At 41.1% G+C, this 23,715-nt stretch overlaps 1 protein-coding gene, 2 long non-coding RNA genes and 1 pseudogene across 4 annotated transcripts; 3 read left to right on the forward strand and 1 right to left on the reverse strand.

Annotated features, from left to right (window-relative positions):
- Positions 1–1,687: 1,687 nt before the first annotated feature.
- On the forward strand, positions 1,688–2,403 carry LOC138941242 (uncharacterized). The gene is made up of 3 exons (XR_011448143.1): positions 1,688–1,860; positions 1,947–2,104; positions 2,254–2,403. It is a non-coding gene; the product is annotated as an uncharacterized lncRNA (long non-coding RNA).
- A 2,773-nt stretch (positions 2,404–5,176) lies between these two features.
- Positions 5,177–6,234, forward strand: LOC138941208 (uncharacterized). Of its 2 annotated transcripts, XR_011448136.1 has the most exons (4): positions 5,177–5,454; positions 5,576–5,885; positions 5,963–6,091; positions 6,222–6,234. It is a non-coding gene; the product is annotated as an uncharacterized lncRNA (long non-coding RNA). The 2 variants fall into 2 exon arrangements; XR_011448135.1 differs by lacking the exon at positions 5,177–5,454 and having other exon boundaries at positions 5,523–5,885.
- A 2,892-nt stretch (positions 6,235–9,126) lies between these two features.
- LOC138941325 (uncharacterized) lies at positions 9,127–10,134 on the reverse strand. The gene has a single exon (XM_070310886.1). The coding sequence runs from the start codon at positions 10,132–10,134 to the stop codon at positions 9,127–9,129; it is 1,008 nt and encodes a 335-aa protein (XP_070166987.1).
- A 1,588-nt stretch (positions 10,135–11,722) lies between these two features.
- Positions 11,723–13,351, forward strand: LOC138941326 (zinc finger protein 862-like; annotated as a pseudogene).
- Positions 13,352–23,715: the final 10,364 nt, after the last annotated feature.

Consider the following 23,715-nt stretch of genomic DNA (forward strand, 5'->3'; position numbering starts at 1 on the left):
AAGCAGTGGTATCAACGCAGAGTACTCAATTATTTCTACACCTTCTTCTTTCCTTTTCCTAATGCATGCCTCGCGCTATCTCATCGGTATATGCATGCCTCGCGCTATCTCTCTTTATCTCTTTCTCCCGCGAACGTCATCCTCTCCCTCGTGCCTGTGATCGCCTCGCGCCGCCACGCATATGCTCTCTCTCGCACCGCCTCGCGTATGCTCTCTCTCGCATCGCCTCGCGCTATCTCATCGGTACATGCATGCCTCGCGCTATCTCTCTTTATCTCTTTCTCCCGCGAACGTCATCCTTTTCCAACACCATTGCCACACCTACAAGCGGCATCGTACCTCCGCGTTCCCTCTTCCCCGCGGCCCCGCGCCTACCGTTCCGCCGCGGTCCCCTCCCCCTCTCCGCGGATCCCGCGCCTACCGTTCCGCCGCGGTCCCCCTCCCCCTCTCCGCGGACCCCGCGCCTACCGTTCCGCCGCGGTCCCCCTCCCCCTCTCCGCGGACCCCGCGCCAACCGTTCCACCGCGGTCCCCCTCCCCCTCTCCGCGGACCCCGCGCCTACCGTTCCGCCGCGGTCACCCTCCCTCTCTCCGCGGACCCCGCGCCTTGGTTCCCCTTCCCCTCTCCGCGGACCCCGCGCCAACCGTTCCGCCGCGGTCCCCTCCCCCTCTCCGCGGACCCCGCGCCAACCGTTCCGCCGCGGTCCCCCTCCCCCTCTCCGCGGACCCCGCGCCTACCGTTCCGCCGCGGTCACCCCCGCGTGACGTCATTCCCACCCCATGACGTCACCCCCCCCGTGATGTCATACCCCCATGACGTCATACTCACCCCCGTGACGTCACCCCCCCTGACGTCATCCCCCTCCCCTCCCGTGACGTCACCCCCCCCCTGACGTCATTCCCACCCCGTGACGTCACCCCCCCATGACGCCCCCCCTCCCCGTGACGTCATGCCCCCCCCGCCCCAGTTTCCCCTCACCCCTCACCCCCCCTCAGAGGACCATGGCTTAGAACCGGCCTAGATACACTACTGCCTTTTCTTAAATCTTCTTCTTCTTCTTCTTCTTATTGGCTAAAGGACCTCCAATCGGATTCGTCCATACACCATCAGCTAGACGTTGCTGTAAGTTAATTGGTCAAATTGAAATGTTGTTTCTCCTGATGAAATTGTGCAAGAGATGATGCACTCTAGTGTCGCTAGTGAAAGCTAGTGTCTGTACATCTAGTGTAATGTTGGGATCGATCTTTTTTAGTCCAGAAATGAGCAGATTAGAGCTGTCAGATGTGTCACGGCAGCCAAAGAAAGTGTGATTCAGGTCTTGAAAAGAGTGCCCGCATTGACATTCCGAAGAATCAGTGATATTCTTTCTCCAAAGATGACCCATAGTTGCAGTGTGATTAGATCTAAGTCTTGATACAAGTGTGATTACTGATCTGGGAAGTATCTCTTTGATCTTTCTATTAGTGTACCAAGGAGGCGAAAGAATGTCAGGCTTATGTGCGAAGTATTTAGTTCCTTTAATAAAACTCTCCGCTTGGATACCTCGAATGGCTCTGTCTTTTGAAAGGGATTTGAATCTAGAGTAAAGGTTGGTGTAGTGACACTTACTCAAGAGAAGAGGATCGGGGAGATGCAGAGATTCCTTGGCCAAAGTACCAGCCCTCTCATTACCGTATATTCCCCTGTGACTAGGTATCCAGATAATGTGGATTTCCAATGATTGCTTAGTGCATTCAAAGAGAGAGCCCCTGATCTGGAAGACTCTTTGATGCGATTTATTCGTTGTTGCCGGATTCGCGAGACTAGACAACACGCTCAAGGAGTCGGAGAAAATAGCCGACTTTTTTATTTTATTATTGAGTATGGAGTCAATTGCATGCTGTATTGCCAAAGCTTCAGCCTCAAAGATGGTATTATAATTATTGATTCTCTCTTTATATTCATAGCCGAGCTCCGGAGAGAACACAGCGTAACCAGTCGCATTGCCGGATTCCTCGCGAGAGCCATCGGTGTAATATGTCACGTCAAAATCGAAAGGAGCCGAGAGACGGTTGAAGATGTCATTGACATCCGTCGTATCGGTGCCTCCAATCTGGAATCCCAGGTCAGTATTGATTATAGGATCGAGGTGTCTGTACTCATACGGGAACTCCAGGTAACCAGGGAGTCGGAAGTGCATAATTTGTTCAAAAAGATTAGTATGCGCAAGATAGACATCAACCAAGTTACAAACATTTTCTCTTTCGTTTTCAGGTCGAGTTAAGAACTCAGAGATCGTCAAATTCAAGGGATGCGATTGTCGAGACATAACCCTTGAGAGGTATTTCAAAGTGAGATCGAACCAGCGCGAATTCAAAGGGTATTCGCCGTTGATATCCAGCAAGACGTTAGTTGGGGTGGTTATCATTAGTCCTGTGACCGCACGGAGAGCAGCATATTGCAAACGATTCGCCTTTACATATGGCAGCTCCTCCAAAGGAGCGAAGGCCTGACAGCCCCAATCTAATAGCGGTCTTATATATCCTTTGTAAATGGTAATTAAATTCGAAGGATGTGCGCCCCATCGGATGCCTGAAATTGCTTTCAGAATATTAATTCTTGGTATGATACGGTTTTTCACATAATTGATATGAGCCCTCCAGTTGAGCTCCGGGTCCAAAACCACCCCCAGGAATCTAGTAGCCATGGAATATGGAATATTTCCATTACCAACCTTTAGAGTGAATTTACATCTGTTTAGCAAAATGCGGAGATTACGAGGTTTAAGAGTGGAAAAGATCATATAGTTGGACTTCGAGGGAGAGATCTCAAGTCCCAAGCAGCTGAAATATTGAACCAAGTTGTCAAGTGCAGTATTGAGTTGATTATTGATAACTTCCAATTGTCGGTTAGAGCAATAAATTGCAATGTCGTCTGCATAATAGAGTATCTCTACTTCATCCGGCAACACTGTGTATGAAAGAGCTACATATAAATTGAATAGTAGAGGGCTCAATATAGAGCCTTGTGGAAGACCGATAGTAGTGGTTCGATTTTGCAAGTTAATGCCAGACGCGAAGCCAATAAGATCTCTACGAGCAACAAGCGAATTTATAAATTTTTGTACTTTTGAAGGAAGACCATACTTTTCCAAAAGAGCCGCAAGGATTTCCGGTCTAACCCTGTCAAACGCTCCAACTATATCCAGGAATACAACGCCTGTATATTTTCGGGATTTATTAGAAATATGAATATCTGTAGTCAGAGTGGCAATACTATCCACACAGAATAGCCCCTTTCTAAAACCAAATTGAGTATTAGACAGTATATAACAGTTCTCCGCCCACCATTCAATTCTCTTGTAGATAAGTTTTTCAAATAGTTTTAAGAAGTTGTTAGCAAGAGAGATGGGTCTGAGAGAGTCTCTGCGGCCCGGCTTGGGAATAAATACTACGAAGTACTCCGACCATTGTTTTGGAAAAAAGCTTTTGTTAAACATAAGATTGAACAATTTCAGAATATAGTTGTGTAATTCTGGTGGAAATTTTTTTATTATCCTGTTCGAGATCAGATCAGGGCCGGGAGAGGATTTAACTTTTAAAGTGGATATTGCTTCGTTATATTCGTGCTTCGAAAATGGAGTGAGAAGGAATTCTTTATTTACGACTGAGTCAATATTATGAATTGTTGATATGAAGTTGTGAAGATTGGGAACAGGTGTGAGGATTGGAGGAGACAACCTGTTGAAAGCCTCTGTAAATGACTCCACAGAGACAGAAGAATGCGGAGGGTTGTTTGAATTTCTATTAGAGAATGCTCTGATATATTTCCACACTGCAGTAATGGGAGTATTCATATTAAGTGAAGAGCAAAAGTCGCGGAAAGCTAATTTCTTTTTCTTTGCGAAGAATTTTTTTACTTGTTTTCTACATTCTAAATATACCGAAAGACTTGAAGATGAAGGAGACTGTTTGAAATTGTGAAAAGTTTGATTTTTTTTTAAAATGATATCCCTACATTCGTCATCCCACCAAACAGTAGGGGGTTTTTTTCTGACGCTATTGGCAGGCAGCTTTCTAGCTCCAGCCCTAATCAACGAGCCATGAATAGCCTCAATTAAATTGTTGTAGTCCCTACTCAAGTCACCACAAAATCCACACTCCCTATCCACAGATTTAGAACATTCCAGTTGGAATGATTGCCAATCAACTCCTGACAGCGCAAATGAGGGACGTCCAAAGGATGGACTATTATTGATGTCCAAGTTTATATTGATTATGATAGGAAAATGATCACTTCCATAGTTCTCTTCAAGGACTTCCCATAAGCACTTTGCAGCCATACATGAAGAGACTAGTGTTACGTCAAGGGCAGAAATGGCCGACATATCCAACGAAGACCAGGTGTAGTTACCGTCATTCAGACACGACAGATCAAGCTGAGAGATTGCTCCCTCCAATTTTAATCCCTCGGGATCAGGGCCGAGTATGTTAGAGGACCAAAGTGCGCTCTTCCCGTTTACATCACCACAGATGACTATGGGATTGAAGTTAGCGCAATACTGAAGAAGAGTGAGCCAGGCCTGCGGATCCGTATAGGGGTGGCTTCCGCCGCGAGGGGGGCTATAAAGAGAACATATATATATGAATTTATTCGGTTCAAACCAAACCTTGCCCAGGATGTACTCTATATTGTTGCGGTCACAGGACGAATTAATTTTTTCATTTGTTATCCGCGAAAATCTGAATTTATTGGAGATGAGAATTGCAACCCCACCTCCATGTCGATTACGATCACAAGAGTATAAGTCGTAATTATTAATGTTGGGGCGATATTGTTCGTCCAACCTTGTTTCACAAAGTGTAACTATATTTGTAACTATATTCGATTCTATATTTGTCAAGCAAGAATGTGAGTTCGGGAATTCTTTTTTTCAGAGATCGACAATTCCATTGTAAGATATTAGTCATGGAATAGATTTAAGATATTTCTTGCAACGGGAATAGAAGGAGGTTTCCCATTTGCGAAAGAATATCTGTATGAACGGATTTGATTGAAGAGAATTCATTTTGACATATATGAATCCAATTGTTTAGGATTTCCGAATGAGATGGGAGTGAATTACGTTTGCTGTTTAATTCATTGTTGGCGCTGGAAGCAATAGGAAAATTAGAAAAAGTTTTGGATGGACCTGCTACAAGAACTGTTTTTGAATTGGATTGAAGAGGATAGTCTTTTTGTGTCGATCTAACCTCTATTTTCTTTTTGAGGGGAGGCATCACCTTAAATTGGTTATTTATAGAATTATGAGGATCGCTTTTAGGGGGGCCTCTTTCCCTTACCGTTGGGGTCGAGCTAGAACTAAAGTTCGAGTTTCTATCCCTGACAACCGCATCCGCGTATGACTTAGGAAGGGCATAGGGAATATATTCCCCCAGGGTAGGAAGAGGTACTCTGTATGGGGGAAATGGAGAAGTATGTGATACAGGGAATTGTTGTTGAAAATTGTTACTATCGAGCATAGAATTGGCTTCCAAGTATGATACATTTTGGTATGCCATAATTTTCTTTATTTTTCTTTGTTTCTGGAATATAGGACAAGAGTTAGAGGAGGCTTCATGTTCTGCGGCAGAATCCGGCAATTTATGTCTCGCGCAGTTTATGCAAGACGGCTTATCGGCCGTACATGCTTCATTGATATTATTATTGCAACTATGAGAAGAAGCTAGCTTACCACAACGCTGACATACTGCGTTCTTGTCCGAAGTTCGGCATATTCTAGCCACATGACCGAACCTTTGGCATTTTTGGCATCTTCTAACCTTTTCAACAAAAGGAACTAGGTGGAGTCTTTTCCCCATATATATTACCGAAGGAGGCACGGTAGTTGTTCTGAAACGAATTATGTAAGAATCAGAATCTATGTATTTAGTAGTATAAGTATTATCTTTATTTTGACTACGGAAGGGTTTTTTCATTCTAGAGGCATCGAAAGGTGGTTGCCATAAAATATTCCAATCAGGAGGAGGACGGATATTCCTGATTAACTCTTCCGGAGAATCATCGTCATCGACTCCCCGAATAATAAACTGTCTAATAACTTTATGGTTAGGTACATATGCTATCCATTTTTCTTCAGGAAAAATACTGTTACATTTTTCGTTAAAAACGTCACAGAACTTATTGGCTGAATTACCGTCAGAAAATGCAACAGAGAACTTATTTTTTCCTATCGTTTTCAGGTCAAAAGCAGAATTCAAAAGAAGTTATCAATATATTTGGTTATACGTTTACCAAACGCGATGATACCGTAAGAGCCTGGATTCGATCTTCGATCAATATTAGAAGAGACGAAGGCAAGGTCGTCGATGTCTGTGTTTACATTTATGTTATTTTTTTCTTTGGCCTCAGAATCCTGTACCTGAGAGGAAGAGGAAAAAAAAGGCTTGTGAATAGTTTTTTTCTATATGAACAATAAATGGAGGATTAATGTTTAAGCCATATTTATTTAATAGCCGAGGGTCCTCCTTCCCATGCATCACCAATGCCGATCTTTTAGGAGGAAGTGGACTTCTCAATAAGGATGACTGGCTTCTTTTCCGATTTCGGTATATAATTTCTCGAACCCTTTCAGCGACGTCATCGCTACTTAATTCCTCTTTAGATGAGGACGGATTCTGGGTAGCCTTATCTAAAGCATCGTCAATGGCAAAATCCATAGTTAGAGATGATAGTTACACGTGATATGTTAAATGCGTGTATGGGTCTTGTACGCAGCAAATGATTTGGAAAGATAAAATGGCCTACACCGCACTTACGTAGCGGCAAAATGTTGGAGCAGGCAAGAGCAAACCGGAGCAAAGCCGGCAACTCGGCAAACAGTGATACTTTTAGACTTTTAGACTGTTACTTGCACAATGCACACGATATGATACACAGAGTTAAGTGGAAAACTCTCGAAAATATTCAATGATGTTAACACCAAAAACTCAGATTTCAGAAACGATGTTCACTCGCCGAGAGAACAAGCCAGAATCCCTTTTCTTAAATATATCAACAGTCAGAATGTATGAATATTCAGATGCGATACGCTTGATCGAAATGTGCGCGAAAGAAATGTGCGCGAAAGAAATGTGCGCGAAAGAAATGTGCGTGAAAGAACTGTGCGCGAAAGAACTGTGCGCGAAAGAACTGTGCGCAAAAGAAATGTGTGCGAAAGAACTGTGCGCAAAAGAACTGTGTGCAAACGAACTGTGTGTAAACGAACAGTAACAAACGTTTATTTACCAAATGAAATTAATAATAAATGTCAAAAAATTTCAAAATTATACATGCATACATGAGTATGTATGTATTCTAAATTATACAAAAATATGTGTTGTGTCCAAAAGCAACGTGTCCAATTGAACGGTGCGCAAATAAAATGTGTCTAAACGAACCGTGCGCAATTGAAATGTGTCCAATAGAACGGTGCGCAACTTTATGTGTCTAATATCACAGTGTGCGATTGCAACGTGTCCAATTGTACTGTGCGAAAGTGAAGGCTTCTCCTTTTTTGTTACGCTCGAGAAGAGAAAGAGCCACAGTCATGCGGTTTAGCTTATTCCTTTCAGTCAGGTGATGCGGCACCCACGTATCAAGCTTGGAAATGTATCCAAGCTTTTTTAAATGACGAAAAGCGGTTGAATTATCGATGTTCAGCCTCTCAGCAATATCCTCAGTTGTAATCCTTGGGTTTCTTTCCACTAAGGCATGCACAATGTCATCATCAATGCCAGAAGGCCGTCCAGAGCGGGGTTGATCCTCCATGTTGAAATCACCATTTCGAAATCTGCCAAACCACTTTTTGACTGTTCGGAGAGCAGGAGCGCGGTCCAAATAAACACTTTGAATATTTTTTTGTGCAATCCCAACACTCACGCCTTTCCGAAATTCATATAGCATTACATGCCGCAAATGCACCTTTTCGTTCTCCATTTTTAATGATTTCTCTTATGCACAAATGGACTTATCTGAACAATATCTGACGCTAAATTGACATAAGACAACGTCATCTATTCGGTGTAAGCAACAATTACCACACGAAAACAATAGAACTCCGCCATGCAGTAACTTAATGCCATCTATGAAAATCGGGCACGAACTTATGCAATCATCCAATATAATCAAAGTATTTGTGGACAATTGTGTCTTCGATTTCTTCAAACGATCGATGATCGATATGAATTTAAAGCCTGACAATTCACCGTCGCGACTCAGTATTCGTTTGACAGTTTTCCAACATGTCACTCACACTTACGTTGACCGGCAAGAGTAACGCTCTTGCTGTAAGCTACTTTTCGGCTATAGATTTAAACGATGGCGATTACGAGCTTGGTATAACGGACTTTGAAACGTATCATACAATATCGAACGTGAATTCTTGGAATAATATATTTTATTTTGATAACGACGATAAGGAAATTACGATTCCCGAGGGATCGTACGAATTACACGCTATAATCGAATATCTTCGACATGCAATTTTACGACATCGACGCGTAGTTGATTCCAACGATATTGATGGCAAAGAACACGATGTGTTTGATAAAGTACCCGAGGAGTTTCTGGTTTCGGGGGGTGTCGGGAAGAACAGTTAGAATCCACGCGCACTCATTCTGGTCCGAGCCGCACTTCGCAAATATTCTCACTCAAAAGTATTTCGATGATCGATTTCCGATTGACAAAGTCCTTGTGGTCACCGAGAACCTTGAGAACACCGAGATATTGATCACTAGATCCGATCCAAATCGCAAAACCAAATTCCGAGAGCTTTGTAGACTTTTCTATAGGCAACGTGCGTTACGAAAGACCGGTACTCACAGAATGATCGAGAATCACCGGAAGGGTCGATATCGACGCAGGAGCGCGGAAAAGGTCCTGAGAGCGTGCTTATGATTGGATGATAGCATGGCGCGATGTTGAATAGATTGATAGGACAGGCTTCGGGATTGGGTTGAACTCGCGTACAAGAGAGAAAAGGAAGAGAGAGAGAACATTAAAAGAGAAGGACCAGAGTGAGTGAGATGATGTTGAGGAGATTGCGCAAAAGTCGCGAGATTTTTTGAACATTCCGCCCGCCTTCTACAACAGCGTTGAAGAATTATGCTATTGGTGATGGTGAGGCCGGATCCGTTGCTGATTGCTCCGTGGGTGAGGTTGATCTGGTATCATCGGAAGCACTGCCAACTTGGTAATAGGCCGCTTGAGTTCTGTTGTGGCCGTCTTAAGGGTGACCACTCTGCAGAGACCGTCCGAGCCAAGATGAAGCTGTGTGACCCGAGCAAGAGGCCATTTTGATGGAGGGAATCTCTCATCCGTGAAAAGTACAAGAGAGCCGACCGTGATTTGCGTGGAAGGATGATGCCATTTCGATATCACAAGCTGACGTTGAAGACATTCAGCTGACCAACGCGACCAGAAATGTTGGAATTGCTGCTGAATGAGCTGCCACCGAGATAACCTGGTGAGGGGCACTGCGGAAAGAGATGGCTCAGGAATTGTAGTTGGCGCCGCCCCGATGATGAAATGCCCGGGGGTGAGGGCTGCCAGGTCTTTCGGGTCGTCTGAAAGTGAGCACAATGGCCTGGAGTTGAGGACTGCTTCGATTTGGACTAGAAGAGTTGTAAGTTCTTCATAGGTTAGGGCAGTCTCGCCTATAGTTCTTCGCAGATGATGTTTGACCGATTTGACAGCGGCCTCCCATTTACCGCCGAAGTGAGGGGCTGCTGGAGGATTGAAGACCCAAGTGGTGCCGTCATGGGTCAGTAGCTGACCGAGTTCCGAGAATTCCTTTGATCCCGCGTTGAATAGCCGCTTAAGAGATATATCTGCCCCCAGAAAATTGGTTCCACAGTCGCTAAATAGAGTTTGGCAGATACCTCGCCGTCCCGTCAACTGCCGATATGCTGCGATGAATCCTTCTGTTGAGTAGTCCGTCACTGCCTCCAGATGAACCGCCGAAGTTGAGAAGCAAACAAAGATGGCTAACCAGCCCTTGTAACACTTAGTCCCTCGTCCTCGCCAAGTTTTGAGAGTGAGGGGGCCGGCGTAATCAACCCCTGTGTTGAGGAAGGGACGAGATGGCGTAATGCGAGATGATGGCAGTTGACCCATGAGTTGCTGTGCCCTTACGCCACGTTGTCGAGCACACCGAACACAGCGGAGAATGTGAGATCTTACTGGAGCTCGGCCACCAACAATCCAGTAAGCCTGGCGAAGATATGTTACCTGAATTCCGCCGTGAAGAGTCCTTAGATGAGCGTCCGATATAATGAGTCAGATATGAGGGACAGATATGAATCGTGGCAAGATGGCTGGGTTAGGTTGCATTCAGGGTTCAATTGAGAATGCCTGAGTCGACCTCCGCTCTGAGGATGCCCGAATGATCAATGAAAGCCGTAAACTTGGCGAGAGGATGAGACCTTGACAAGTGTGCTCCGCTTGAGATGGTTGTCAGTTCCGACGAGAAGTACGCCGATTGAACTGACCGAATCCAATATAGTCGTGAAACTTCCAGATCTGCAGGTGTGAGAGGTGTGGCCAGAGAGGACTGTGGTATACCTTTGAGGATCGCGCAACACCGTTGACAGTGAGCCGTAATTCGAAGAAGCCGTGTGAGTGATGAGTAACGATAGAGGAGCTCCCAGAAATGGTGTTGCCTTACTGTTGAGGAGGTGAGAAGAAGCCCGGATCGCTCCTCAAGAGTCGCCGCCGAATCTAGCTGTGATACCGTGCTTGGCCAATGTTGAGGAGACTGTACTAGCCACGAGGGACCATTCCAGCAAAGATGATGCCGAGAGAGTTGCGAGGAAGAAAGACCGCGAGAAGCACAATCTGCTGGGTTCTCCTTGCCGGGAATAAACCGCCAATGTCCCTGAGATACGCGTTCTTGAATTGTCGCCACTCGATTCCGAACGAAGTCTTTCCAGCGAGAGGGATGACTGTTGATCCAGGTGAGCGATACTGAGGAGTCCGTCCACAGGTAGATTGGTATCTCCGCGGGTTCTAGTGTTCGTTGAACATAGCTGATGAGAGAGTAGAACCGCCGCCGTGAGTTCCAGCCGAGGAATGGTGAGCCTTTTGAGAGGTGCGACCGTGGTTTTGGCGCACACCAGTGTGATGATTGGCTCTGTCATGTGAGGGGTGACCTTGATGTAAACTGCAGCCGCCATGGCAAGTTGCAAAGCATCCGAGAATCCATGAAGCTCGACCGTGGCTGACGGCGTGAGAGCCATACACCGAGGAATCGTGATGGAAGTCAGGTCAGACAGCTCTGAACGGAAGTGCGTCCACTGATCTCGAAGTTGCGGTGAGAGACAGTCATCCCAGTCGACCTTTTCCAGCCACAGTTCTTGGAGGAGCGTCTTCGCTCTGATGATTATCGGAGATAAGAATCTCAAAGGATCAAACAGTTGCGCTACTTCCGATAGTATGGTCCGTTTGGTGATGACGGGCCGGTTGGAGGCCTTGCTCTGGAAGACGAACTGATCTGAGTGAGGCTGCCATGTGAGTCCCAAAATCTTACCCTGAGTGTTATCAAACGAGTGAGGCTCTACTGCGGCGCCGTCCATAGGGAGAGCCTGGAATAGCTCCGAATGATTACTCTGCCACTTCGCCAGAGGAAAGCCGCCCGCCTTGCAGAGGTTTACCAGTTAGTGACAGTGTTGTGAGATGGGCCGGGTTTTCTCGCGCATGCGCGGCCATGATAACCATTAGCAACGACGTATCTATCTGCAGTAATAACAAGGTTATGCTGTGGGTGCGAAAGTTTTGGCGGGCGGACGAAAACAGGTTAGCTACAAGTTTTTGATAAGTTAATATTAATATTTATATTAAGATAATGGATTGTAGTCTTGGAAAAGGAGTTATTAAGAAGCGTAGAATTAGAGATTTCCAACATTCTTGGTTAGATGAAGATGTTTTTAAGGGATGGTTAACTCCTCATCCTGTAGAAAATAAAGCGCTTTGTATTGCATGCAATAAGACTATCAGATGCTGCAAAACAGATTTAGTTCAGCACTCACAGACGGTCAAACATATCAAAAATATAAATTCTTCTAATTATACAGCCGATAATAATAATAATAGTAATTTATCGCATAAAGAGAAAGTTAAACGCGCGGAAATTAAATTATCAGCTTTTTTTGCGGAGCATAACATAGCTTTTTATACCGCGGATCATCTAATTCCAATAATAAATATTTGCATAGAACCTAAAGTTGTGCAAGATCTTTCACTTGCTCGAAATAAGTGTGCAAATATTGTTACACATGTACTTGCAAAACGCGAAATTGAGAAAATTATTCAATGTTTACAAACATGTAAATTTTCTATTTTAATCGACGAAAGTACGGATATAACAGAAACTAAAGTAATGTGTATACTTGTAAAATATGTATCGCCTGTAAATAAAAAACTTACAACTCAATTATTAGAATTGTTACCTTTAGACGCTACTGATTGTTCCGCGAGTAAAATTTTCAAAATATTTAAGAACTTTTTAGAAGAAAAGAAATTCCGATTAAGAATATTGTTGGAATGGCGAGCGATAATGCATCTGTTATGATTGGATGTAATAATTCTTTTATGTCTCATTTGAAAGTAGAAGTACCAGAATTAGTAACGTTAAATTGCATTTGCCATTCATCCACGCTTATAGCTAGTAAAGCTTGCGATAAATTACCTTCTTCTTGCGAAAATTTAATTAGAGGAGTTGCCACTTATATTTCGGGCAGTGCGAAGAGATGTGCAGTTTTGGGTGAGTTTCAGAATTTTTTTGATGTTGAAAGACGTAAAATATTGAAATTATCAGAAACGAGGTGGCTTTGTTTGCACAAATGTGTTATTAGACTTCTCGATAACTGGGAAGTTTTAAAAAATTATTTTATTTTAGCAACTGTAGAAGATAAAGTAAAATCTGCCGAACTTATTTTAGAATACTTATTAAATGATTCAATAAAAGCATATATCCTATTTTTAAAGTATTCATTAAATTTTTTCAATAGTTTTAATGCTTTATTTCAATCGCGTAATATTTTAATACACAAATTATTTGAGAATAGTCGCCAAATAATTAAACAAATAGCTCAAAATTTTATAAAGTTTGATATTTTAAAAGATATTTTTGATTTAGAATTTGATTTACATAATAAAAATAATATACAAAATATAGAAAATGTATATGTAGGACCGGGATGTGAGAGCTTTTTGGAAACGTTATCTTTGAAATGTGCACAACAAATTAGATTGACATGTTTGGATTTTTATATTACTGCAGTTCGAGAAATATTTAAACGTTTGCCTTTTAGAGATACACTTTTCCAACAATTAACTTTTTTAGATCCAAAAGTTGCTTTGTATGATGAAGGTAGATTAAAAATTAAAGATTTAACTTTGATTGCGAAACGGGTAAAACATATTGATATAACAAAATTAGCTTTCGAATGGCGAATTTTACCATCAAGCTTCAATGAACAACAAAAAAAAGATTTAGCTTTTTTAGAAATAGATGAAATGTGGAAAAGTATAGCAGAATGTACAAATTTCGATGAGGAAAAGATGTTTCCAAATTTAGAGTCATTAGTTGAAGCAGTTCTTTCTCACTCAAATGCCGAGGCCGAACGAATATTTTCTATTGTAACAGATATAAAAAATAAAAGAAGAAACCGATTAGCTAATGATACAGTCTCTTCAATTTGTATAGTTCGGTCCAGTTTTCAAACTCAAAATATTAATTGTACTAATTTCGAAATTGATTTAAGACATCTAGAACTGCATAATGCATTAAATTTATATGGAGAAAAATGCAAATCTGATAGTCTTTAATATATTTTTGCTTATTTATTTTGCCTTTTTTATTTACTTTTGCATAATAATTTTTAAATACAGAATTTCAGACATGTAAAGCCAATTTTTTTTAATGCATACAATATATATATATATATATATATATATATATATATATTATTATTATTATTATTAATATTATTGTTTTATTTTCCAGAGTTTATTTTTCATCACATTTATTATATGTATAAGATTTAAAGATAGATATGTGCAATACTTTTATTTTTAAATTTTTAAATTTTATTATTTATTTAATTTAATATTTGTTCAAAATTGAAACATTCAATGCCTAAATTTCAATCGGCGAACGTCGCCGTTAAATTAACACGATTGCCTTGAGAAATAAAAACACGAGCGAGAGTAAGCATCGTCGCGATCAGCCGATCGGCACGTGATCGCTTGATCATAACAAAGAAAAAGGTGCGTGATCGCATTCCTTTTAGAATGAAAAACTGTGACAAACAGCTAGTTCTCGAAGGTTCGAAATCGGAAAAACTTGTTATTCACATCGGCAGAGCGCGAGTTTCAGCGGTCGGTCGATTTAGTTTTACGCTGACACCGATACGAGCTGGTCGATAGCAATCAATCATAGTTTCGAATATCATCATTTCTCGTATGATATTCTTTCGCATATTCGAGCTCGTGTCGCTTACTCAGTGGGAGTACTCGTCTCAAAATCGGTCCGAAGAGTTTGCCGCTTACGACGATTCGAGCTGGTCGATAGCAATCGATCACAATTTCTCGTTTCATACTCTCTCGTATGATATTCTGTCGTGTCGCGCTACTTATTGTGAACTTCGCGCTGTTTTGTTTAATCTCGCTCGTGTCATATGCGATTTAGTCATTCTCGCTAGAAATTCTCAACCGACATTTTAGCAGACTATCGAGAATCGAACTCAGTGCGAAAGACGCCTCAGTGTCTGTATTCCTACCTGTTATGTACTTATCGAGTTTGTGAGTGTTAAGCGTGTGGAGTCCGAGAGTCGACGCGCGTTCACCGTTCCGCGAATGTCCTCTGCCTCGCGCCAAGCAACATCCGGCGGCCGCGTGCAAGATATCCGTTCTCGCGAGAGCTTCTAGCAAGAAGCTCTACAAGATTTCCGATACGCGTTGAAGGCAGTCATAAACAGGACATTTTGAAGATATCCGTCGGAGTTGCGGAATACGTGCCGTCGCTCGCTCCTATTATTCAAAATAAACGAATAATCAAAATAATCCGCATTCAAATCGTTTCTCATTCTCCTTATCCTCCAGCGGATCTACGGATTCGCGTAACACACTGCTTCTCGCTCATCTCTGAGCGTTTTTAAAGATTCGGGCGACTTCGTCGAGGTCGACTCCCGAACAATATTTATTATTAATAAGTTAAGAAGTTTTGTTATAATTATAAAGTATTTACATAATTAAATAAAGTATTAGTATTATTATATTATTAATTTTCACATTTTTATTTTTTAAATTATTAAAGGTATTTTTTTTTTTTTTTTGTAACATGTGCAATTAATATGTGCAATTATTTTATTGTAACATGCTATTCATTTCTAAAAATTTTAATATATTAATAATTAATTAATAAGAATTATATTTTAATATTTGTAAAATAAGAAAGAACCCGCACTAATCATATGGAATATCTGTCCCGGTCAAATCAATTGGTTTTTACATATGTTGTAGCTTATGACCTACTGAACAAAAGATATAATGGGCACAAAGCTCAATAATGGACAGTTATCGAGTTATAACCAGTCAAACATGAAAAATTCGGGCTGCCGAATAGTCAAATCTCGGAAGGTATTGATTTTTTTGAAAAATGTTTGAAACAAACATAGTAGAGTTTTACAAAATCTGTTAGTTGGTGACATTATTTGTGAATTTTGAATGACCTTGAAAAGCTCCGTGAACAAAAATTTTTATGTGTCACAGCAGAGATAAGGACCCCACGGTTTGTCTCTCCCGTAGTATTTTTTGACTCCATACCCTCTCTGCTGTGTGTGCATGTGTGTGTGTGTATGTGTGGGGTAATAAAATAAATGATCTTATTGTATATTACTCATTATTTGGATCCTGCTGTGGTGGTCTCTGAGCGGCATCTAATATTGTGTTCAATAATGATGAAGAGGGATAACGAACATTGGGCTGGTGTCGTGCATATCCTAAATACCACAATACGCTGGTTACATGTGCACATGTACCCACAGTCCGTGCGCCTGACTTACAGGTGCAATAATAACCAAAAATCGCCTCCCTCTCATCATCTATATTATCTGCATCTCTTATGTTGTAACCTATAAATATTTGATGTTTTGTAGCATTACGGAATCGTGAAAACACTCGCACCCTTATGAAACCTTGTTCATCAAACAACGAATCCAATTGAAATTCTTCTTGTGCATCACGCTGCATCTTATCTTGAATATAAGATCTTGCTAGACGAACCTGAAATGTACCAATAGTCAAATCTCGTAAATATTCTAATGTTAGGCGTGGAAAGTCACGTAAGTTTTAGTAGTAAAAAGGTTCATCAAAAATATTTTGAAAACGTCTCGAATTTAGCTACACGAATATAATAAAAAATAGGCATTTTTGTGGAAAATTTTTGTTCATGGAGCTTTTCAAGGTCATTCAAAATTCACAAATAATGTCACCAACTAACAGATTTTGTAAAACCCTACTATGTTTGTTTCAAACATTTTTTAAAAAAATCAATACCTTCCGAGATTTGACTATTCGGCAGTCCGAATTTTTCATGTTTGACTGGTTATAACTCGATAACTGTCCATTATTGAGCTTTGTGCCCATTACATCTTTTGTTCAGTAGGTCATAAACTACGACATATGTAAAAACCAATTGATTTGACCAGGACAGATTTTCCATATGATTAGTGCGGGGTTTTTTATTTTGAATTTTGTAAATGTACTTTTGTTTTATGAATACTGATAAGGTTTTGGGCAGTTTTTCTTATCTTTACAACAAATGTTGATATTCTTTTTTTCCTGCCAAATAAAATATTTTATTTTGTTTTGTTATTATATATTTTGTCCTATGAATTATTTTAACATCCTTCCCTCTTTCAGTTTATCTCTTTCATCACACAGGTAAACTCACATGTGATATCTTTGTAATTTAAGGAAAAGTGTTAAATATATATACATATATACACAATTATATATGTATAAAAAGATGTATTGATCGTCTGTACATAATTTCACATAAGTTTTTGTAATTTAAGGAAAAATGTGTAATATATAATATATATAGCATATATACACAATTATATACATTTATGTATGTATATATAATTGTATGTATATATATTTATATAATTATGTGTATATATATATATATATATATATATATATATATATATATATATATATATATATATATATAGGCAATGTAGAAACATAAACATATAGAATGGATTAAAGTTATATAAAAGAAGGTTAAGTCAGGAGCATCCCAAAACCCATAATGCATTTCAAAGAACCCAGACAGCACAAAACATCCTCAGGATCATCCTGAATATGTCCAGGACGGTTCAGGACATTTGTAGGATGTTTTAAGATATTATTATAAATATATTTATAAAAGTTTAATATGCATACATAATTATTTTTAGTTGTGTCGGCTATTTTATATAATTTAGAAATCTTAAATATTATAATAAGTATTAATGTCCTATAAATGTCCACTGGATAACCCCTGGATGTCTGTAGGATATATCTGCCCTATCTATTATATTGGATGTCTTTTGGATTTCCAGAGGACATATACATGTGCTATTAATTGTTAACGTTAATTTCGTTTAATATTAATAATTGAATTGATGCGCACATTTTCAGATATCCAAAATTATTATTTATTTAATATTTCATGAGAAATGTTACTGTTCGCAACATTCTAAAAACTTTACAAACAATAGTATTTAACCGCTAGTTCGTTTGTTTACCGCTATGCGACACGCGAACTCGTATTTGAGATTTGGTCATGAGAATTATATAAAGCTTGCAAAGAGCAACTGACAGGAAATTACAAATGTAATTATTTTCTATCAGTTCAATTTCTGATGCAATCCCAACATAGGGAATTCAGAATATTAGATTTTTAATATTGGCAGTAAATAACAAAACATAATTTTAATTTATATTTAAATTTAAAAATTTGCTCCTTGAAATATACGAAAAATATCCCTAACATATCCTATAAAAATCCTTAGGATGTTCCACAGGATCTCCCTGGATTCTCCAGAGGTTAATATACTGCTATCATTTACTCTTCCTCAGGACATCCAGAGGAGATCTGAGGATTACAATAGGATATCCTGAGGATATCCTACATGTATGTCCTGGATGCCCTTTGGACGTCCTAAGGACATCCTTGTGCTGTCTGGGAATGGATATGTGCGCAGTCGCTATTGAAAAGAGATGCTAAATATTGAAAAGAGATTCCAAATAAGATAGACTTGTTATTGGCTCTCGCGGCCTTTTACAATGCATCAAGAGTTTTTGAATCACATACACAAGTAGTGTATCTATGCGGGTTCTAAGCCATGGTCCTCTGAGGGGGGTGAGGGGCGAAAGGAAACCGGCGGGCGGGTATGATGTCACGCGGGGGGGGGACCGCGGCGAAACCAATAGGCGAGGGGTCCGCGGAGAGGGGGGAGGGAGACGCGTCCTAACCGAAAGGCGAGGGACCCGCTAACCTAACCGGTAGGTGAGGAATCCGCGGTGAGGGGGGAGAGGGACCGCACGAAATCGGTTAGCGAAGGACCCGCGGGAAAGAGGGAACGCGAAGGTACGATGCCGCGAGTAGGTGTGAGAAAGATAGCGCGAGGCGTCCGCAATGTGTAAGAGAAGGATAGCGCTAATGATATTCTATGGGCGTAGGAGAAAGATAGCGCGAGGCGTCCATATGAGCGTAAGACAAGGATAGCGTTTGCATGCACGTTGGAAAAGGATGGCGCGAGGCGTTCGCAATGTGTGGGAGAGGGATAGCGTCCGCACTTGAGAGAGACAGAAAGAAAGGGATAGCGCGAAGCATGCACGTGGGTGATACGGCGTTCGCAATGCGGTGCGAGAGAGATAGCGCGGGGCATGCACGCGTGTAAGAGAAGGATAGAGTCCGCATTGGCGTGGGGAAAGGATGACGTTCGCGAGAAAAAGAGATAAAGAGAGAGATAGCGCGAGGCATGCATGCATGCGTAGGAAAAGGAAAGAAGGAAGCACATAAATAAATGACACTTTAATAATAATAATAATAATAATATTTATTTTAAAAAATGTGTGTGTATAGTACAAATGTGTGTATGTGTGTGTCAAAAATAATAATAAAAATAATATATAATAAAAATATTTGCTGCAGGCTCCTCCTGAAACAGAAAAAATATATATCTTGTTAGTATAATGCGCTTTCCCTAATTTAATTTTATAAATCTGACATAAATTTTAAAAAGAAGATACTTACATTATCCTCCTGGAGCCGCAAGCTCTTCCTCTCAATCCTCCTCCCAATCCTCCTCTTCTTCCCAATTTTCTTCTTCGTCCCATACCTCTTCCTCCGGCTCCCAATTCTTCTCTTCTTCGTACGGCTCCAAGCCGAAAAGAGGCCGTAAGTAAAAGATATCTTCATATTGCGTAGGGTGCATGCATGCACACTCGCGGGCTTCGCGAGTGTCACCCCACAAGCTTGCGTGCACCCAACGCAAATTTCCTCTCATCCACCGCATGTATCGGCGGTGGATGACGTCAATTCGCACGAACTGAAATATATTATTAATTAATAAATATCACACATAATCTCGCACACAAAAACACTGAACACTACTTACCAGATTAAGGCGAAACATTTTTATATACTGTTCTTTACTCGCTGTCAAACACTTTGTGACGAACATACCGGGATAGACATTGTCTGGATTAAACATTTTAGAGTAGGAGATGTATCATTTACGAAAAACGCTTACTCTCAGCTCTTGATAAGAAAACAAAAGTTAGCATGTTTCCACGAGCAAATATCTAAAGTCTTTTAAATATGAATAATATATTATTATTATAATATGTAAACCACTATCGAACGGCTTTAAACAGCTATCGAACGGCTCTCGAACGGCTTTGAACGGCTATTGAACGACTATCGAACGGCTTTGAACGGCTATTGAACGGCTTTGAACGGCTATGAACGACTATCGAACGGCTTTGAACGACTATCGAACGGCTATAAACGACTATTGAACGACAAAACAATTATTTATACACCATTCAAATATTTAAAGTCTATGTCCATGTACTGAAATGTAACATCTATATTTTAATTAACTAACTGACGCCGCTATCTAACGTCGCGTACAGAAATTTGATACTCGTGTACTGAGATAAAAAAGAGGAAAAGGAAAGAATAAAAGAGAATAAAATATATTTTAACAATAGTTTATTCTAAATAATGTTTGGATGAATCTTTATGATGATTCATCCACCAATTGAATATTTTAAATACATTTTGTAAAGCACAATTTTTTAAATGTTTTTCACAGCGCATAGTATTAGTAACATGTAGCTTATTTAACGAAGTGATATCTTCATAGTCCGCATCCAAGGTCTCAATAATAACGTCGTTTCTCGCATCATCGTCAAGTAAATCGACCAGCCATTCTCGTTTGTCGCGTCCTTTAACATGCACGATAGGAGATGCTCCATCTTCCTCTTCCGTCGCGCCCATCACAGCTCTCGTAATCAAACGCCTAGCGAAGCTGTATGGAACGTTTCCATCCTCCCATTGAGGACATCAAATCCATGGTCATGTCCGATTAGTCATGAAGCTTGGCATCTCTCAGATTTTGTAAGCGCACGCCATGGTACGGGACTTGCAAAAAAGTAATGAGAGAGAACAAATCCATTTCTCAATATCGCTACTTCCTTCACGATAAAGTTTCGTCCGATAATGAATCCTTGCAAATCCACAAACATTGGCGCGATCATGCTGATAATATTACCGTACAATTGCAAGAACGATATACGACTGTTGCCGATCGTCAAAATCTCAATCTTTATATATTTTGACATTGGAGGGAATATTTGCTAATTTAGATAATTTTACGAACTACGTTGGTCAATGGACAATATTCGACAACGCGATCGTGCAAGATGAGATAATAGGCGGTAGTATTTGTCGGTATATCCTCCTTGCACTCAAACTCTAATCTCACGTCCACGGTGGAATTTTTTACAGACTCGTTTTGTCGCGAGCAATCGATAACCGTGAGAGGACTGCAATGTAAAAACTTTGAAATGTTTAATAGCACATCATCATTATCACATCCGTAATAAGATTTGCGAAAACGAGAGTACATATCGAACAAGAGGGCAAATCTATTTTTATCGAAATCTAAATTCAAATCATCGTAGGGATAAAATTCCGAGTTTAGATAGAGTTTATTAACGTTGGTCAATTTGCAGTCGTCGAATGTAGTAATATCTTTTGACACAGCATTTTTTCTACCAGTCTGCAGCGCAAAGATCACGTATCGCGGCTTCTCCAGCTGAGAGGCGGCTTTCATGGTCCACGAATGCTTGGTCGTACTATGCAATAGAGGAAATTCGTATAGATCCCAAGAGCGAAAACTGATATTCAAGTATCGCCCGCTTTCCAACGCGCGCAGCAAGGATAGTTTATTGACCTCGCTCAATATTACATGTGGCACACGCCATTGTATCTTGAATAATTCGATATCAGCTTCAGCCGAAGCATTTCCAAATGTGCAATTGTTGTCGTTGCGCGAACGTATCAGAATTAATTCGTGACGAGCGTTGATCACAATTCGCTTATAATCTTCGCAAAAACCCAATAATATGTTTAGCGGCACGCAAAAATTGAAGTAAGATTCAACAGCATTATGCGACATATTCCACGCAGCATTCCCCAAGATTTTACCTTTCTCGGTTATTAGAGAGATATAGTTTTTAATCGTGGAACTTATTCCAACGTTTCTGTTGCGATCAATTTCCACACCGTCGAGTTCATAGCGAGGTTCATCAAACATAAACGTGACACAATTGTTGCCCAATACCACTCTTCCCTCTTCAGCTACTTTACGCACCATTAACTTTTCTTCGACGTATAGGAAATTTTCACATGGTAACGTGTACAAATCTTGATGTTGTATCGGTATCCGTATCTCGTCGCTATATCCAAGCGTTGTGTTGGCGTATGAATTGTACGTATGAGTCTCAATCTTGACGATACGGTCGTCAAAGATCGGCTCACCTCCGATATTCAAGATGTCAATCATATTGTTCAAGTATTTCGTATGACGAATCCCAATGATTTTAAAAACTCGCGATTCAATGCGCTGAGCTTCTTTTTAGCGTAACCAGATATCTGATTATTGTCATCCGATACCGCAGTCAGTCGCCTTCTCGCAAAAATATTGTTCCTCGCAAAGATATTGTCTCTCGCGTGCTCCGTGCTTCCGTTCAACACAAGCATTTCATTTGTCAAACGCTTTATTTTTGCCGCTGCCGTATATGCAATCTTACGATAATTTCCTCTCCTCGAAAATAGAGCAAATTTCCTTCTTGATCAACAATGCGTTATGTTAAATCAGCAATGCTCCGTGCCATGATCGGTAGATAAATGATCTGTGCTGACGTTTCCGATATCTTATATCCTGGCGGCACGCTCGGTGAAAATTCATGTATCGTGTGTACGCGCTTGTCATTGCTGTACGCGCCAGTGGTTACGCTGCATTATCGGTACATCCGATTCGTGCCATTTCCGAGGCTGTAATATACAATTCGACAAGAATCCCAACAACGATCCAACGTTGCCCGATTTACTAAAATTTATTCTATAAACACATTTGATTTTACTTTTTAGCGTATTATGATTAGCGCGAAGCATTATTGGATATTCATCGTGTCCAGAAAATCTCGCGACTTTTGCGCAATCTCCTCAATATCATCTCACTCACTCTGGTCCTTCTCTTTTAGTGTTCTCTCTCTCTTCCTTTTTTCTCTTGTACGCGACCTCAACCCAATCCCGAAGCCTGTCCTATCAATCTAATCAGCATCGCACCATGCTATCATCCAATCATAAGCTCTCAGGACCTTTTCCGCGCTCCTGCGTCGATATCGACCCTTCCGGTGATTCTCGATCATTCTGTGAGTACCGGTCTTTTGTAACGCACGTTGCCTATAGAAAAGTCTACAAAGCTCTCGGAATTCGGTTTTGTGATTTGGATCGGATCTAGTGATCAATCTCCCGGTGTTCTCAAGGTTCTCGGTGACCAGGACTTTATCAATCGGAAATCGATCATCGAAATACGTTTGAGTGAGAATATTTGCGAAGTGCGGCTCGGACCAGAGTGAGTGCGCGTGGATTCTAACTGTTCTTCCCGACACCCCTCCGAAACCAGAAACTCCTCGGGTACTTTATCAAACATTTTTTGGTCCTTCGAGCCGAATCGGTGGGTGCGGTAACGAACATATCTGTGTGCGGACTTAGAAATTCGCGTGTGTGCTTTCCACGTGCTACCGGCGAAAGTTCGAGAACGATCCGCGTCGTGCTCTCTCTCTCGCTCTGACTTCCGTCGGGCTCGGTTGCTCGTGCGTGTTCGGCGACGCTCGGACGGACTCGGGCTCTCTGCGATATGTGCTCAAGCTCACCCTCTCAACGGCCATCTTGTGAGCCTCGTGCGCGCGATACGGACGGCTCATTGAACACTCTCTCCTCAGTGAATTTGATCGAACATCTCTGTGTGCGGACTAAGAGAACCACGTGTGTGCTTTCCAAGTGCTACCGGCGAAAGTTCGAGATCGATTCGCGGCGCGCTCTCTCTCTCGCTCTCAGTTTTC

This window comes from Polyergus mexicanus, unplaced genomic scaffold (genome assembly GCF_030449975.1).
Source record: "Polyergus mexicanus isolate NDT 795.1 unplaced genomic scaffold, iyPolMexi1.0 SCAF_18, whole genome shotgun sequence".
Taxonomy (NCBI): domain Eukaryota; kingdom Metazoa; phylum Arthropoda; class Insecta; order Hymenoptera; family Formicidae; genus Polyergus; species Polyergus mexicanus.